At 66.9% G+C, this 17,136-nt stretch overlaps 1 protein-coding gene across 2 annotated transcripts; it reads right to left on the bottom strand.

The window, feature by feature from the left end:
- Positions 1 to 871: 871 nt before the first annotated feature.
- RBBP8NL (RBBP8 N-terminal like) lies at positions 872 to 15,587 on the bottom strand. Of its 2 annotated transcripts, none has more exons than XM_045444031.1 (14): positions 15,363 to 15,587; positions 10,083 to 10,229; positions 9,234 to 9,276; positions 8,592 to 8,687; positions 8,194 to 8,306; positions 7,453 to 7,525; positions 6,927 to 7,057; positions 6,698 to 6,780; positions 6,315 to 6,481; positions 5,243 to 5,927; positions 4,858 to 4,984; positions 4,313 to 4,383; positions 3,907 to 4,036; positions 872 to 2,283 (listed from the first exon to the last, which is right to left on the bottom strand). In XM_045444031.1, the coding sequence occupies exons 2-14, from the start codon at positions 10,141 to 10,143 to the stop codon at positions 2,153 to 2,155; spliced, it is 1,911 nt and encodes a 636-aa protein (XP_045299987.1). In that variant the 5' UTR covers positions 10,144 to 10,229; positions 15,363 to 15,587; the 3' UTR covers positions 872 to 2,152. The 2 variants fall into 2 exon arrangements, with proteins under 2 accessions (XP_045299987.1, XP_045299988.1); XM_045444032.1 differs by having other exon boundaries at positions 10,090 to 10,229.
- Between the last annotated feature and the right edge of the window lie 1,549 nt (positions 15,588 to 17,136).

Genomic DNA, 17,136 nt, shown 5'->3' with positions numbered 1-17,136 from the left:
GGCACACACCCTGATCCAGGGAATCTTCTGAGCCCCTGCTGGGGAGGGCGAGGGGTGGGGCGGGGCAGACGCAACCTGGCTGTGAGCTTCTGTGTGAGGGCAGGATGAGTGAGGGAGTCTCCTGTCCCAGCTGGGGCCTGCTGCACGGCCACTCCCCCTTCAGTCCCCGTACCCACCTCCCACCGTGGCCGTGTCCCCTCCCACTGATTTTCATTTGCCATCACAGGTAGGCTCGCCCAGCGTCCGGCCTGTCCTCTTTCCTCTTCCCGATGCCCTACCAAGTTGGCCTTCAAGGCCTCTCCTGTGCTTGGGAGGGAGCGGACAGTTTCCCGTCAGGCAGAAAGTGGGGCTTGACCAAATGTGTAATGAGGACCGAACGTGGGCCGCCAGGCACTCACGGGCAGCAGAACTGCCCTGTGAAGTTCCCTCTTGGGGAGTCCCTGTGCCCATGGGTGGTGCCCACTGCTGCTGCTGCCTGCCGGTGCGCGGGGAGTGGGCAGCATGGCGACTGGGGCAGCCAAGAGCCTGAGCTCCGGATTTTGCCTCCTCTGCCACCTGCCAGCTGGGCCACCTTGGGTCAGCTGCTTACCCTCCCCGACCTTCAGCCCCTCTGTCGGTGAAGTGGGGGCGCTGTGTGTGACTGGCGGGGCTCCTAGAAGGAGTGAGACCAGAGCTGTGAAGTGGTGTGCCTAGACCCAGAGTGGACCCTCAGTCCTGCCCAGGCGGTACTAGAGGGGGGCCCCTGGCAGGTGGGCAGCTGACAAACGGGTAGCTAACAGTTGAGCTGATGTCAGACGAGGAAGATGAGAAGGGGGTGATGGGGGGACGGAGCGATGGAGGACTGTTATCTTTTGCTCCCCAGCCCCATCCGTGCTTGTCTGCACACAGCTTTTATTTGATGTCAGACAGATCAGAGCAACTTTTGACAATAGGAGTTTTCACACACACACACACACACACGCACACACACACACACGCGCACACACACACACACACACACACACACACACACAGACGTGCACCTCCCGCCCCAGCTTCCCTCTTGGGCATTTAGTCCCTCTGGTCTCTGGGGCCAGCAGGCGGGAAGGCCAGTGAGTGAGGGGGAGTGGGGCTCCCGTTGTCAGACCTGTACCCTCAATTTGTCGCAGGCCTTACCCGGCCCAGCCATTGCCCTGTAGCCTGCCTTTGCCCAGAATGAGCAATTCTCAAACTTCTCAGACTTCGCGTGCAGGCCTGCTCCCAAGACCCCAGTTCAGTGGGTCTGGGATGGGGCCTGGGAGCCTGTTTAAGCTCCTCCCCCAGAGGGTACTGAGACACACCCTCCTAAAGTGACAATGGCTGAAGGAGCACCTAACCCCTGAGGGCTAAGGGTGCAATCCTGGCCCAGCCGCCCTGGGGTCCTGCACGTGTGGTCTGGGGACACAGGAGTAGTCGGTCAGTGAGGAGGGTACTCTGTGTGGGGGCTGGGGCACATTTTCCGTTCTGTTCCCTGCAGCCCTCCCCAGAGTTTGCCCTGGTCCCTGTACCCTCTGCAAACGGGGCTGGTTTTGTTCCCAGGCCTGGATGCATTCAAGAGCCCAGGCAGTTGGAGACCCAGCTGACCCCCTGACTCTGCCAGCGGCACATGCCATCCCTTACACCTTTGTTCTTGGTTACCCTCTCCAGTGGGGCGCCCACTGCCGCCCGCTGGCCTCCCGACACCCTGACTGCCGGCACATTTGCAGGCTTCCACAAGGGGGCGCCCGAGACCACCACTCGCACTCCGCCCAGTCAGGGAGGGGGTGGCCGGGCGCGCAGGGCCCTGGGGGTCAGGGATGCCAGTGGAGTCTGAGACCGTCAGAAGTGGGGGCACTGCCCAGGAAGGGTTGCCTACGTGCAGCAGGAGTGGGGACTGCGCTGGGCCGGAGTCTGAGTCACCCCTGCCTCCCCTGCCTCTGAGAACCCTACTGCCCCCCAAAGAAGCAGATGGTGGGGTGAGGGTCGAGCGCCAGGACTAGCTGGTCATTTCTGAGATGGGTGGAGATGGAGGGGTCCAAGTGACCAGCCAAAGACCCCCTCTTGGCCTTTCCAGCCCCTGTGGAGATGGTCCAGGTCCCGGTCCCCTCCTGCCCTGTGCTGGGCTGTCAGTTGGGTGTGGTGCCCCCAGGAGCAGCTAAGTCTCCTCCCAGCTGCCGTTGCTTGGTGGGGGGCTGCCGTCCTCAGTGTCCCTTGGGCTCCTGGACCCCTCATGTGCTGTCAGGGGGTCCCCCGGATTCCTTCTCCCTGGGGGTGGCTTCTTGGAGGCTGTGGAGAGTAGACCGAGGTTAGGTGGCAGGCAGCAGTCTGTGTCCCCCTCGCAGTGATGCTGGGTTCTTGCCCAGGGCCCTGTGGGCAGCGTTTGGGCAAGGGAGCTGATGTGTTCCTGGAGGCACCAGACACTGGCGCGGGGCTGGTCTGATTGGAGGGTGGGCTCTCCCCCCAGGCGTGTGACTCAAGACCATTTGGCCCCAGTGCCTCGATGCTTTGCTGAAGGCCCAGGACCTTCTAGATAAATCCCGCTTCTCGGGAAATGCTCTCAGAATCCCCGAGACACTGGTGGGGTGCCTCCATGGGCCTAGGGCGCAGTTGGTCTGTCCTCGGGACCCTCGCAGGTAGGTCCTGCCAAGATGCTGGGCCCTAACGGAACGAGGGCTCTGGGTTGGATAGGCCACGTTGGAATCCTGGCCCCACGTACCAGCCCTGTGGCCTTGGGCAGATTAACTCTTGGGGGTCTTGGCTTTCCCACCTGTGCAACAGTGATGCCCCGTCACTGGGCAGGGTGGCGAGGCCCCCAGGCAGTCGATTCCATCTGCCACCTTGAACCTCCGCGTGGGCACAGGACCCAGGGGCGCTGCCCCTGGAGCCAAGCGGTGCCCGCCACAAGCTGGGCGACACCGCCGTTCTCGCTGACGGGCAGTGTGTGCGTTGCAGGGTTTGGGTGGGTGTCGGCTTGGGAGCCCCTGGGTTCGCCCAGGGAGGAGACCGGGGATGGGACTTGGCTCAGAGCAGAGGGCACGGTGGATACCCAAGAGCCCCTGTGGACTGTGGCCACCAGGACAGTCTCCGAATATGCCGAGCAGGAAGTGCCTTGAAATATGACAGGTGTGCTGGCCTCCTCCATGGCTCGCCCGAGCAAACACAGGCCACTGTCACTTTCCAGGCAACAATGGCACATTGTGGCGCCACAGCCCAGCCTGCCTACTGCTGGTCTGCTTGCACAAACACCAGGGCGACTTGTGTTATTAGCTCAGGCTTTCACAGGCTCTCAGCCCAGCTGCCTTTGTGGCCTGACCAGGAAGTGAAAGGTCATTCTGATACCCTCCGCCGGCTCCGGGCGCTCTCCTGGGAGGGGCCCACAGCACCGCCCCCGGCAAACATTCCAGCAGCCCCCACCGCCTCAGTGGGAACAGACACACTCCGCACCCAGAGGCCTGCACCCTCTGTGATGCCCCTCTCTGAAGGTGGACAGGAGGGTCCGGGAGACCCCCGCCATGAGGGGCCAGGAGAGGAGCAGGACGCCACCGGGCTTGGGGGCTGCTGTGGCCCAGGAAGCCCCTTCGCCCTGATGCCAAAGACGGTGATAACAACTGTCCTCAGCCTTATCCCACGGAAGTCTCACACTCACTCTGCTACTGCCACCCCCCCCCCCCAACTGCCGGTTCTGGGGGGAAACTGAGGTTCGGGGTGACGGGACTGGCTCAGGCGGGACAGTGAGGCTGAGAAGAGCCAGGATCCACACTGTCCTGACCTGGGTCCCTGCTCAAAGGGGCCTGTGCCAGGGGGAGGTGCCAGGGCTGGTTTCTGTTCTGAGCGGCTACAAAGGTGGGGTGGGGGCGCTGTGCTTCGGCTGCCCCCCACGCCGTCCCGACGGCCCGGTCCCCGCGGTACCTCTGCACCAGGGGCCCGCGGCTCGCTTCCTCTTCTGCTGCAGGCTCTGCCCGCGCTCCTTGGTGCAGAAGCACCTGGGCCCCTCCCGCGGTGTGCTCGGCTTGGCCCCCACCTCGCAGCTCCGGCCCACCTAGGGGTGTGGGGGTGTGGTCAGGACGAGGGCCCTCCCCCCGAGCCTGGGCAAACTTGAGGGCCTGGGGGTGTGGTCAGGACGAGGGCCCTCCCCCGAGCCTGGGCGCACCTGAGGGCCTGGGGGTGTGGTCAGGACGAGGGCCCTCCCCCGAGCCTGGGCGCACCTGAGGGCCTGGGGGTGTGGTCAGGACGAGGATCCTCCCCCGAGCCTGGGGCAGCCCAGGCGGCTCAGCGGCCCCGCCCCACGGAGCGTGCGGCTGGGGATCCACCTCACCTCCTCGTCCGAGGTGTCTGACTCGTCCAGGTCGTCCGACTCCAGCCACTGCACTTGGGCCTTGCTGAGCTCTGCAGGACGCAGGGTGTGGGTCAGGCCGGGGTGGGGGGCCCTGGAGTCTAGCGGATGCACAGGCCTTTCTAGCAGGCCAGACTAAGAGTGGCAACTGCAGACGAGGACACTGAGGCACCGAGGGGCCGAGTAACATTCCCAGTGTCTCCGGGACCCTCTGCCGCGGCCCCACCTGCTGGGCTATCCCCAGGCTGGGTAGCTGTGTGACGGGGAGCTCGGTACCTGCCCTGCAGCCCTAATTGCTAGGATGGTCTTCCCTTCACTGCCTATGATCAGAGATGTGCCTGCCCTGGGCCCCCAACTCTTTTCTGGGACTGCAGCTGGGGTGCCAAGCCCTAGACCCAGGGTTTGGCAGAGCAGGTCCAGGCGGCTGAGCTGGGCCCTAGGACGGGCTTCCTCGGCGGCCACTGACCACGGCCCCTCCCGTCCCACTATCTCGCCCAGGTGCTCCTGACCCCAGGCACTCATCCTACCTGGGTGGCCATCAGCATCGGGCCCGTGTGGGTGGGGGGGAGGTTTTGGTCTCCCCCTAGCTTCATCTCCCGTCCCGCTTGGAGAGGGCACGTTGGGGTGGGGCCCTGGAAGAGCTTGGGAGGGATCCTGGGGGGGGAAGCGAGGAAGCAGCTGAATTCATCTGAGGCACCTGCCCTGCCCCCAGCCCAGCCTTGGGCACAGCCTAGCAGGCTCTGGCTGACTGCAGCTGGAGGGTGGCATCGCCTCTAGCGTGAATCAGGCAGCCAGGCTGTGTCACTGGGGACCAACCTGATGGAAAGAGGGGGGAGCACGGCCTGGGCCTGGCTGGATGCCGGGCCTGGGTTGGAGGCGTGTGGAGGCCGAGAACAGGGGTGGGCCCCTTACCGCAGGACTTGGGGGTCCTTCTGCCTCTGGAGCTCTGGCTCCCTTGGTGCCATTGCTGAGTCCCCAGGGTACAGGCTGGGCAGGCGGCTCCGCTCCGTGGGGCGGCTCTGGGCTGGGAGTGTGGGCAGCTGGGGGGCTGAGTGACCCCGGCTGGTCAGGAGGCTTGGGGGCATCCCGGCCCCGGCCGCGCTCTGAGAGGTCCAGGGGCTTGTCTGGGACATAGTCCTGTGTGGCTGTGGCTTCCTTTCCCCTGGGGCTACCTGGACCGGCGGGCTGTGCGTGTCCCCCTCCGGACAGGGCTGCCTCGCCCTGGGGGCCTTCTGAGTCAGAGCTGACTGGTGGGGAGGGTGGAGTGCCCCCCGGCGGGGGCGGGCCCCTCAGCCTGGCACTGCCCATCCGCCCCTGTGCCCGCAGCTGCTGTCCCTCCAGCAGAGGGTGTCGCATGTCCACTGGGCCCCCCGGGAGGCCTAGCGGGCCCATGGGCTCCTCCCAGGCCTCTGCCTCTCCAGCCTTCAGGCCCTGGGGCCAGGGGCCGCTGGGGGCTGAGGCGGGGACTTGGGAGCCGCCGTGGGGGCTCTGAAGGTGCAGGGCCAGGTGGCGGTTCAGGAGGCAGAGGCGGTCAGCCCGGAGGGAGCGCTTCAGGGACTCATAGGTCATGACCGGGTGCCGGGCGGCCCGCAGAAAGCTGCAGGGAGAGGAGAAGCCCTGGGTTAGCCCCCATTTCACAGCCCAGCTGCCCCAGCTTGCAAGGCAGGCCCGCGCACACGGTCGTGGAGGGGCCAGAAGTGACCTGGGGCCCGGGGCTCTGAGGAAGGAGCTGCACACGGAGATCTTTCTCTCTTCCCGGCCTTAGCTGCCTGCTCCGGCCCCAGCCCCTGTGTCCCGACCACACGATGCTCTCAGACACTGAGGGTGGTCGGTCTTAGACCAATTCCGAGGGGGTTCCCGGGGCTCAGTCCCCATCTGCTACCCCCACACCCCCCTCCCCTTGTCCTGGCCGCCTCCTGAAAAGTGGGACCGGATTTGGAGACCGGGCGCTCTGCTGGGGTGGCGGTGGCGGGCAGGGCCTCACCTGTCCAGGGGGAGGCTGTGCTCATTGGGTGGGCTGGGGGGGCTGCTCCCGGTGAGCGGCAGTGCGGGTGTCCCGTTGGTGGAGCCCCGGTCAGCAGAGCATGCCTGGGACCCAGGCCGCACCACGGCAATGGTCCCGTGCAGCTGGTTGGAGATCCGCTGGGGGCTCTGCGCCGGGTGGACGCGTCAGCCGGGCGGGGGCGGCCGCCGGCCTCTGCCCTTGTTCTCTGTGACTTTGGGCAAGTTAGCCGCCCGCTCTGAGCCTCGCCTCCACCCAGCAGTCCCTGGCTGGCCCACCTGCCGCGTGGGGCTGGGCGCCGTGCCCGGCACAGAGCCTGGGGCTGCCTGGAAGAGGGGAGGAGGCTTGGGGGCCTTCGTGCTCACCGTGTCTGGGGCCCGCGTCTCGGGCAGGCTGGCGCTTGGGGAGATTTTGGCTACTGGAGGTGTCCTGTACCCCGTGGACTTTTCTGTGGGAGGAGAAGCAGTGGGCAGGGCCGGTTAGGAGGCACTCAGAGGCGTGGGCAGCTCCGTCCTCCAGCCAGAGGGCTCCTCAGTGGTGCCCAACTCTCTGGCCTCTTGTCCCTCACAGCTCCTCCCCTCTGGGGACTCCCACCTGGATGGTCGTCCTCGGCCTCCTCATGGCCTCCCGATGTCTTCTCGATGGCAGCCTTCCGAGCGCCCGGGGAGGGGAGCGGTAGGGGTGAGGGGGGGTCTGAGGCACCCTCCCTGTATTGGGGCTTGAGCCTGACTCCGGAGGGGAGGCAAAGACAGGGAGGGTGAGCAAGGGCGGTGCCAGGACCAGGAAGGCCAGGGCGCACCCTCCTGGGGGACAAGCCACCCCTGCGGGGACACTCAGGTGACCAGGAAAGCACTCGCTCTTGATGTTGCCTGAGACTCCGCCGTCCATGGCTCCGCAGGGCTAAGACCTTGATGGCTGCCGCGGGTGTTGGGGACCCAGCTCAGTTTCTAGGGTGTCCCCCAGGCCCCCACTTGTTGGACTATGAGAGGTTAGAAGTCTGTGCCGTGGGGATGGCCTGTGGGGACCCCCCGGGGTCCTGTGCCCTCCTCTCTGCACCAGTGGCGGGGGCCTCCCATGGGGGGGGGTTTGGGGAGTGTGGGTGCTCACCTCCCCCACTCACCGTGGGCCCCGAAGCCGCTTTATCTCCTCCTTCAACGTCTCGTTTTCCCCCTGCAGCCGGTTCAACTCGTTGGCTGCAAAATGCGCTGATCAGTGAAGAACTGGGGGAGGAGAGGCAGGGCAGGGGCAGGGTCCCCACAACACCAGGGAAGTCCCCCTCCTTGGCCTGTCCCCCAGCTGTGACTCCAGCACTCGGCCCGGGGTCTGGCAGCCCACAGGCGCCCCGTATGTGCTTGCTGTGTGAGTGCGTGGTTGGACCCTACTGAGTAAACAGCACCAGGCAGTGGAGGCCATCAAAAGTGGTGGGAACCGCCCCCCCCCGCCCCCCGCAACGAAGCTTGTCCCTGGGGCGCCCCCTGGGGGACAGGCGGCTTGTCCTCCTCATTGGCAGGCGGGGGCTCCGGACTCTGTGGGACTGTCCTCATCACAGGAAGGAGGGCTTGCGTCCCGAGGTTGGGGGCACCCCCAGCCCAGGTGACTGACCAGTGAGGGACATGCCGGGGCCCGCTGGGGCTTTTTTGTATCACTGTCTGTTTCCCCGAGACCCCCATGTGAGGCCGAGCAGGTCCTGGGGGTCCCTGGGCCCCCTGGGGGGGGGCGACAGAGAGGTGCAGGGTAACGGGCCAGGGCTCCCTGAGGAGGACGGGGTGGGGCAGAGCAAGGTGCAGGTGACAGGGGCGGGGCTCCCTGAGGAGGACGGGGTGGGGCAGAGCAAGGTGCAGGTGACAGGGGCGGGGCTCACTGAGGAGGACGGCGTGCTGCAGGTTCTGGAGGAGCGAGTTCTCGAACTCCTGCTGCTTCTTCCTGGCCAGCTCCTGGGTGACCATGCAGCGGTCGCACAGGCCAGCTCGCAGCCTGCGGTGTGGGGCGGGGCCAAGAGGCCGCTCTCAGGACGGAGACCGGGGCCCCCGGAGGGGGCTGGGGCCCTCGTTGCCCTGCTCCGGGGACGCGGCCCTGCCTTCCCCCGACTGCGGAAGCCCCGGCACGTGGGCTAAGCCTTCCCTGTTCTGCCGAGCGTGAGAAGGAGCCGCAGAAGTGCCTCTGGCTCAGGGCTCGGGCGGCACCGCCTGGCTCAGTCCCCCCCGAGCGCGAGGCCTCCCGGCGGTCCGCTGCCCTCCCGCCCCACCCCTGTCCACTCACCTGTTCTCCAGCACCCGCACGTTCTCCTTCAGCGCCTTCTGCTGCTCCCTGAGCTGATGGTTCTTGGTGCAGAGCTCTTCCACCCTCTGGGCGTCCCTGTGGGGGGCGAGCCGAGGCGCGGGTTCTGCTCTGCCCGGGAGGGAGGCCCCTCCTGCCGGGGTGAGTCCCGGGCTGGGTCCCGCGGGGTGCACCTGCTGGGAATGCTAGTAGGGCCCGGCCTTACGAGGGCGGTGCTGGCCCAGCGGCCCAAACGCGAGCGTTCGTGGCCACCTTGGTGACCGGCCGCGTCCACGCGCTGCTGGCGGTGGCACAGGAGTGCGGCCGACTGTGAAGCGGCGATGTGAAAACCTGCCCCGCGGGCCCTGGGGGTCCCACTGTTGGTGCCCTGGGTGCCCCGAGCGGATACGGCTTGCCCCCCCCCGCCGGAGGGCCCCTGTTCGCTCGGCGGGGCTTGGAGGTTCCAGTCCTGGCTGCAGCAGCTACTCGAGGCACGGCTTCGGACCGGTGACTCAGCCCCGCCCCCAGCCCCGAGCCTCAGTTTCCCCTTCTGCATCGCTGGATGGGGGCAGCGTTAGCGCCCTGGACTGTGGTCATTGTGTTTCCCACTGGTTTCCCACCGGGCCAGGGTCTGTCCTGACTCACCGGCATCTCTCGGAGTTCAGCTCCAGGAGTTTATTCTGCAGACCTGGGGGGAGCCAGGAAAGGGGTGGGGGTCACCTCCTGCCCCTGGCTGTCAGGCAGAGCCCTCTGCGGACCCCCACCGCCTGCCTGGACCCCCTCACTGATTCCCCAAGGCCATCCCACCAGGCCGAGTCCCGGAGGGGTGGTTTCTGGGGGCACAGCCAGTGTGGAAATAAAACACGCTCTCTGGGGAAGCCCTTGCCACTGGGCTGGAGTCTGACTTGGGCCCACGCAGTCCCCACCTCTCCAGGTCACCGGGGAAGAGATCCGGGCCCCTCGGGCCCTCAGGGTGGTGTGTGAGGGCTGTGGGCCGGCCGAGAGTGAGGGGAGTATGCTGGCCCCAGCCCCGTGACGGGGGGTGGAGTGGACAGGCCTGTGGGCTGGGGCAGATCTTGGCCTCGGGGGTCCTGTCGGGGAGCAGGATTTCAGCTCTAAACCCCGGAATGCTCTGGATGGGCCTCCATCCATCCCTGGAGGTGGGCAACCACACGGCTGTGGGCCGCCAGCACCCCTGCCCTGCCCTGGGTGAGGGGCTCATCTCAACCCAAGCGTCTGGCTTTCTGTTGGAGGCCTGGCTTTTTATTTCTGCTCTGCTGTCGGCTGACCCTTTGGGAGAACACCTTCCAGGGCCACACTCAGGGATGCTGATCCGAGGCTGGGCGCCTGCCTCCTCTGGGCTCTGGGTCAGGACTCCCCGTCTGGGCCTGGAAGGCAGGGCCTCCAGGTCTGGCAAGATTTGGAGGTTCGTGGAGGAGCACCCCGACCTGGCCCAGGTGAGGGCTGTGGACACCCGCCCCCCGTGGCACTCACCGCGGACCTCGTTCTCATGGACGTCCTTCAGCCTGTTCAGTGACTCCATGAAGCTCTCCATGGCTCCCGAGGGCTCTGGCCCAGGCCCCTCTGTGCTCAGGGTACAGGGAACGGCCCCCTGGCCTCTACCGCCCCTCTGTCCCCAGCCTGTAGAGGAAGGCGTGGGGAGAGGTCACTCTGGCTGGGGAAGGGTCTGTGTATGCAGGCGCAGATCCGCAGAAACACACACACCAGCCTCGTCTGTCTGCCCAGGGAAGTGGGGCCCATACTGAGAGGCCACAGGGTCCTGGGGAGGGGGCAGGAATCCCACTGACTGCTGGCCCCACCCCCTCCTCCCCACAGGTCCTCAGAGGTACTTGGTTGGGCCGTGCACACCTTGAGGGTCCACTGCCTGAGATCAGAATTGAGGGGCCCCGGGGGCTGGGGCCTGGATGCCCTTGCCCTCCCTCCCTTCCAGGCCTTTCTGGGCCCCGGCGGGCGGGGATCTCTGGCGGGCGGGCAGCTGGGAGGAGTGGGCTCACAGGGCCGTGGGTCCCCATGCCACCCCCCTCCTCCCCTCGCCTGCCACTGCCCCTGTGGCCACAGATTGGTCCCAGGCCCGGGAGGCTGGGCCACAGGTCAGGAGGCTGGGCCAGGCCTGGTCTGCAGTGGCTCCCGGCACCCATTACATGCTCTGTTAACCCGTGAGCTGGTTGCAACATGCAGAGCCCTTCTGGGAAGGTCTCTCTTCCAGGTGCTTCTCTGAGGGGAGGGGGCACTGCCAGTTGCTGGAGCGAGTGCGGGCCTCCGACCCAGACCTCTGCTCTGGGCTGCCACGCGTTCAGGCTGCACTCCGTCCTGGGCCAGGCGGGGCGCCGTGCACGCCCTGTGTGTGTGTGTGGTGTGCGCACTGCACGTGTGGTATGTGTGTACGCGTATGTGCGTGTACTGTGCACGAGTACTGCGCGCACCCGTGTACTGTGCACGAGTACTGCACGTGTTGTGTGTGCCTGTATGTGTGTGTGCCATGCTGTGTGTGCATGTATTAAGGGGTGCTGAGGCCCCAGCGCCCCTTCTCCCTGAGTTCGCCCCAAGTAATTGTGGATGGTCGTCTGGACTCTGGCCTGTGTTTACCCAGGCTGCTGCCAGCCCCGCGGGACGGACGAGGCCCCGCGGGACGGACTCTTCCAAAGGGACGGACTCTTCCCAGGTGCACCTGGGGCCGGACCCCACCCTCTCCCTCTGGATCTCACCTCCAGGCCAGGGGAGGTGGCCTCTTCTGGGCTTCAGCCCAAGGAGCCCTGGGGTCCGTTGGACCCCGCAAGCAGGTGGCTGAGCTCCTGGCGCTCCTGGCCCGTCTCCTGCTGGCCTCCCACAGCCGCCCGTCGGCCTCCTACATCCACCCAGACCCCACCTTCCCTCTCCTGCTACGCCCACGGGGCCCGTCACCCCCCTTCCCATGAGGACACACTCTCTGCACAGCACTGGGCCCTTCGAGGCCCTCGAAGCCTGCGCTCAAAGCTGCCCGTGGCCCCATCACACCAGGCTGTGCCCGAGTCCTGGCCCTGGCGGCCCAAGGGAGCGCCGTCTCATCCCGTTTGCGCTGACGACATGCACACGAGTGTTTGCAGCAACACCCACCGAGCAGCCCCGCGCTGGGAACCCCCACGTGCCACTGCCAGTGTCCCTGCTGGGAGGGGTGGCGGCTGCCCCCAGGGGCCGTCATGCTGTGCCACCACATGGTGGGCGCCGGCCCAGAAGGCCGGCCCGACTGGTGATTCTTGCTCACAGAGCACAGAAGAAGCACGATGCTCTGAGCTCTTGGAGTTGGGGGTGGAACCCAGGAGTGTCCTTGACCGTGACCCCAAGAGAACCCAGGGGTCGGGGCCAGCCGGAGGCTTCTGAAGCTGCCTGAGGGAGACTGGACCGTGGAGTGTGGCTCTCAGCAGCCTCTTTGGACCTGAGGTCAAGCATCAAAGCACCAGGAGGCCTCGGCCGGAGGACGCGGTGACATCCTCTGGCCTGCACTGGCTGTGGGAGCCCACTGAACAGGGCTGGCCGCAGGTGCTGGGATGCCGGGGCCCCTTAGCTTGTTCTGAGGGCCCGCCTGGGCTCTGGGCCACCCCCGAGTGATGGCCAGGGGCACGGGGGTGGCTGCTCGGTGGCTGCGTGTTGAGTGGAGATGACAAGAGTTTAGGAGGGACCCCACCTCAAGGCTGGGGGCTGGAGCTCACCTGGTGAGGTTAGGAGACAAGACCTGAGATTCTAGGGGCCGGGAGAGGCCAGTGCTCGAGCGAGGCATTAATGCCAGTCCCGGCCTGCTGTCCAAAGGGGGAAACCGAGGCCCAAAGAGATCACGTCATGCTCCCCAGCCACCCTGGAGGAAGTGGAGCTGGGGTTTGAACCGGCTCCGGGGTCCGTGGATGCTGTGCCCTGCCCCGCACGCACCGCTGGCTCGTTCCCCTGTGGCCCCGCAGTGCTGGCTGGGGGGCTTTTAATCGTGCAGCAGGGCCCCCGGAGCCACACAGGGAGCGGGGGCCTCTGCAGACTCGTCGGGAGGCTGGGCGAGGAGCGCCAGGCAGGGGCTGAGTCGCGGTGCTTGAAATTCCACCCAGACCTGCCAGACAGGCCCGCGCCTGGTCCACAGGGAGCTGCCCGAGGGAGCCTCTGGTGCCCATAGGCCCGGGAGCAGCCCTGCACCCTGAGCCTGAGCGGGAGGTGGGCCAGGGTCCCCACGACGACACCAGGGTGACGACGCAGGGCCGGCGGACCCCGTTCCCCCCACCTCAGGGCCCCTCAGGCCCCACGTCACGAGAGGAGATGGTCTCTTGCACGCGGGGCAGGGCATAGCAGCGACACAGGGCAGGTTGTCCTGATAGCTGGAAATAGAGCTGGAAGGGATGCATCATGCGGCAGCCTCCCCTCCCCTCCCCTCCCCTCCCCTCCCCTCCCCTCCCTTCCCCTCTCATCTCCTCCCCTCTCCCGGAGAGGCCCAGAGCCATCCAGCTCATGGGTGACAGTGTTGCAGGGATTGTGTGACCTCCCCGGGGGGGCAGGTGACAGCACATCTGGCTAAGGCAGAGTGGACAGACTCGGTCTTCTGGGGTAGACCCTGTCCTGGCCTCCACTCTCCTGGAAGGGGGAGGGTCTAAGGAAGGGGCGGGAGGTGGAGGCAGGTGGTCCCCACCTGCCTGGAGCCAGCTCTCCCCAGCAGCTGCTCCGCGTTTTGCCAGGAGTGCCCGCAGGTGGGGGGCTGGGCCCCGGTCTCTGGGCCCGGGTGGCCTGTGCACAGGAGGGGGTGGCCTGAGTTGCTGGCCGGGGTGCGGTGGGGACAGAGGCCTGAGCTCTGCTCCTCGGGGCCCGTGGACACTCTGGACGCCTATACCGGAAGGTCTCTGCTGGGGCTGAGCCCCCCGGCAGGAGCAGGCTCCTTTCTATCTATCTAGGGACAGCTGTCCAGGCGACACCTTCCAGAGGCCGCGTGTCCAGGCAATGCGCGTCCAGCCGAGGGCCTGGCAGCGGAGTGCTCAGCTAAGTGCGGACGGAGACCCTGTGTCCACTGCCCGCTGTCCCTCCACCAGCGCCTCCCTCACGTGGCCCCCAGGTGGCTGATAGTGCCACGTACGGGGGCGCCTCCTCTCTCAGACAAGCACGCATCCCACTGCCACAAAGACCCTTCGCGAGAGGGCAGGATGCCCCGGACCCAAGTTCAGGGGAGAGGCCTCAGACTTCGCCAGGTGCACACCTGCATCCTTGGACAGCTGTCCAGTGTGTGGACGCTTCGGGTCCCCTGGGTCTTGGTGGCCGTGTCCAGGGGAGGTGCCATCCGGCCCCCTCACACAGAAGAGAGTGCCAAGGCCCCGGGAGAGGGCCGGCTACACACACACGGGAGCCCCGAGACCTTCCGAGAAGGTGCTGGGCCTCCGGGTCTGCAGACTCGGGGCTGAGCCTCAGAGCGCATAAGAGGCCGCAGTGCCTCCATCCACCCTCTCTGGGGGGCCTCGGTGGTGATGGGCAAAGCCTCTTCCGTGGCAACTTTGGCCAAGTCGCCCGCCTGGCTGTGCCTCCGTGTCCCTGGCCCTGACACAGACGGTGGGCGTGTATCTTGACCTGGGCTCCCGGAAGCACCAGAGGCCGTGCCACCTCGGGCTGTCGGGTCTCCTCGGGTGTGGTGGGTGCTCCGGGGACCGGGTGGCTGGCTGGCGGTCAGGGGCCAGCCTGGGCGCCAGGCACCTGTCGGGAGCTTCCCGTGCAACGACTCATGGGGTCTCACGCTCACCCACGGAGTAGCTGTGGCAACCCCATTTTATAGTTGAGGAAGCTGAGGCTCAGAGTGAGGTCCCCAGCTTGCAAGGGACAAAGCTAGGGCACAAGCCCATGGCCTGGGTCTCCCGATAGCTCCTGGGCCAGTTTATGCCCAGGGGGGCGTCACTGCCCGGTGGTTTCTAACATCACCTGTGCCACACGTGTGTGACGCCCGCACGCACACAGGGAGGCGACAGCATCCCGACAATATCCTAACACGCCTTCCTGCGCACCCCGACACACAAACCCCACGCACGCGGTGCCGCCCTCAGTCCCCCGCCCGGCCGCACACGCAGCCCTGCGCAGGCCCGGGGAGAGCCGCACGCGCCGACGCACGCACACAGGTCCGTGTAGCCGCGTACCCCACGTGTGCACACACGCACGCATGCACGCTCAGGGGAACAAGGCAGGTGTGCGCTTGCTTGGCGGGCTGAGGTTTTGCTTTGCGGCTCAGGTAACAGCGGGCCCTGCAACCTGACTCCTGGAGGATGGGCTGGCCCTCTGTGGCTGCGCCTTCCCGGGCTTCCTCCCCGAGGCCTGGTCAAGGGAGCCTGCGCGGGACGCGCGTCCCTGTTTGTGGCTGCTTTTCGGGGGCCGCCGAGTGTCCCGGGGTGCCCAGCACTGCACCGGGGGGGGGGGTGGCGCTGCGTACGACCCCCACCCCCATGGCTGCACCCCTCTGCCCTGTGGGGGTCCAGGCAGTGGGGCAGGTCCAGGATGCGGTGCCGGCCAGCGGCCCATTCCTGGTGCCCCTGGATCCCCACCAGATGACGACTTCCCAGAGTTCTCTGCACCCCGTCCCTCTGCCCAGGAAGCCCACTGGGCCTCCTCCCCCAGCCCCCTCGGCCAGGGGCCCCAGGGCAGGTGGCTGTGCCTCTAATGCCCGTCCGGCCAACCCCCCGCCCCTGCTCAGGGAGCAGGGGCTGGGCACCCCAGCCCCCTCCTTTCCCTCCCCCGTTGTTGGAGCTGCGAACCCTGGGGTCCCCAGGTACTCACATGGTCCTTCGCTGCAGCGACCTCCAGTGACCTCGGGCCGAGCCCCAGCGCTCCCCACCTGAGGGAGACAGAAGTGAGCAGTGTGTGAACTTGCACGGGCAACAAGGCACAATTTTGGCCAAACCCGCCGGACAGGTTCTGGGTTCTCTGAGCAGCAAGGAGGCAGAGACTGCCCCAAAGCTGCCAAACGGGCTCTGCCTTCGAACAGAAAGTGGCAAAACGGGTCGGGGCTGAACCACACAGACCCGGGATTGTTTCCCATAATTACCGAGGGGCCAGTTAACAGGGAGAATCCGGGGCCTGGGCCGTGAGGGGAGGGGAGTGGAGGGGGCTGAGGTGGGTGGGGGCCAGAGGCCCGCGGTGTCCCTTTTTTGCCTCGCATCCTGGCTCCCCACGGGCTGACCTTTCCGGCCTCGGTTTCCCGTCTGTACGGCGGGGATAATGGGCGCAGGCATGTTCCTCCCAGAGGTCAGGAGACAGAAATCCAGACCTGTGGTCGGAAGTGTCCCTGCTGCGTCTGGGGAGCCCCTGCGTGGTGGGCGCTCCCAGAGGGCCAGGTGTCCCAGGTCAGGGGCATCTCTGGGCCCCCGGGCAGGTGGAGGTGCTCGGTGAGGCTGGGCCCGGGCGGGGGGCTGCTGCGGTAGGGAGCTCTCCTGCGTTTGTTCTCTGTGCTGGGACGTCGTGGCCACGCTCGTGCAGAGACAGGTCGGCTTCTGCTTGCCCCATGACGCGCCCCCTGCACCCCTTGTCCTGCACCCCCTCGCTCCCCCTCCACACGTTCCCTCCATGCTCCCTTGCCCCCACCCCCCACCCCCGTCTTGCCCCCGCCCCCCACGCTCCCCTCCCCACACCCCTTCCGGGCGTCCTCAGGGCCCCGCAGGAGCACCAGCCTCCCCCAGGGGCACTGAGTGCGCTCCAGGGAGACCTCAGGGCGAGAGGAGGAGGCCCGGGCTCCGGGCCAGGAGACCTGGTGAGGTCCCGGGAGGCACTTCCTGCTCCCTGGTGAGGCCCCGTTGGCGGCGGTGGCCGGGCCCCGGGATCTCAGAAGGGGCTGGAGGTCAGCCAGGGCGATCCCAGGCTCTGGCCGGACCCTGGAGCTCTGTGGACGCCTCTGCACAAGGCCTCCCACCGGCCCTCCTGTCGGGGCCCATGCGTCTGTGTGCTGTCGGGCGCGGATCTGTGTGTGTGTGCGTGAGGGAGGGGGCGTGGGGACCGTGAGCGGATGTGCTTGGCCGTGGCTCCGTGAGCTGCCCCACACCTTGTGCGTGTTCACCTGCGCGTGTGCACACGTGTGGTGCGTTCTCTCGCGTGGGCGTGTGGCCGTCCAGGGTCAGCTTGGCCGTGCCCTGCTCCCCCTCCCCCACCTCGGCCAGGTTTGAGTCCTGACTCTGCGCCCCCCTCCCCCGCCTTCCCCCGGAGAGCTGAGCCATCTTGGGCCAGTCACCCAGCCTCTCTGAGCCGGGGCCTCCTCCGCCGGGCGGAATTTGTGACGATGGCTGGGCCAGGGTCTGCCCCAGGAGGCGCACCCCGTGCCGGCCAGCGGGGGTGCGGGGGCCCTGGCCAGACCACGTTAGTAACCAAACAATAGCTGTAAGTTTCCAGAAGGTAAACACATCCGCCCACAACCTTGTGACCCTGTGACGCTCCCACCGCCAAGTTCACGATCGCCCAACCGTGCATCGCCGGGCGTGTGGATAACCCGTCAGCGGGCTGCGCTCGCCAGTGGCGGGGAGGGACGGTCCCCTAACACCCAGGGATGTGGACGAAAGTCAGC

This window comes from Leopardus geoffroyi, chromosome A3 (assembly GCF_018350155.1).
Source record: "Leopardus geoffroyi isolate Oge1 chromosome A3, O.geoffroyi_Oge1_pat1.0, whole genome shotgun sequence".
Lineage (NCBI taxonomy): Eukaryota > Metazoa > Chordata > Mammalia > Carnivora > Felidae > Leopardus > Leopardus geoffroyi.
Note: the sequence above shows the minus strand (reverse complement) of the source record. Positions and strands in the feature narration are given on the sequence as shown.

Coding starts and splice junctions, on each gene's coding strand:
- RBBP8NL (XM_045444031.1), bottom strand. CDS start 10,143: ATGGAGAGCTTCATGGAGTCACTGAACAGGCTGAAGGACGTCCATGAG. Junction 6,781..6,926: donor GGCCGAGGACGACCATCCAG/GTGGGAGTCCCC, acceptor CTCCTCCCACAG/AAAAGTCCACGGGGTACAGG. Junction 4,037..4,312: donor CAGACACCTCGGACGAGGAG/GTGAGGTGGATC, acceptor CCACACCCCTAG/GTGGGCCGGAGCTGCGAGGT.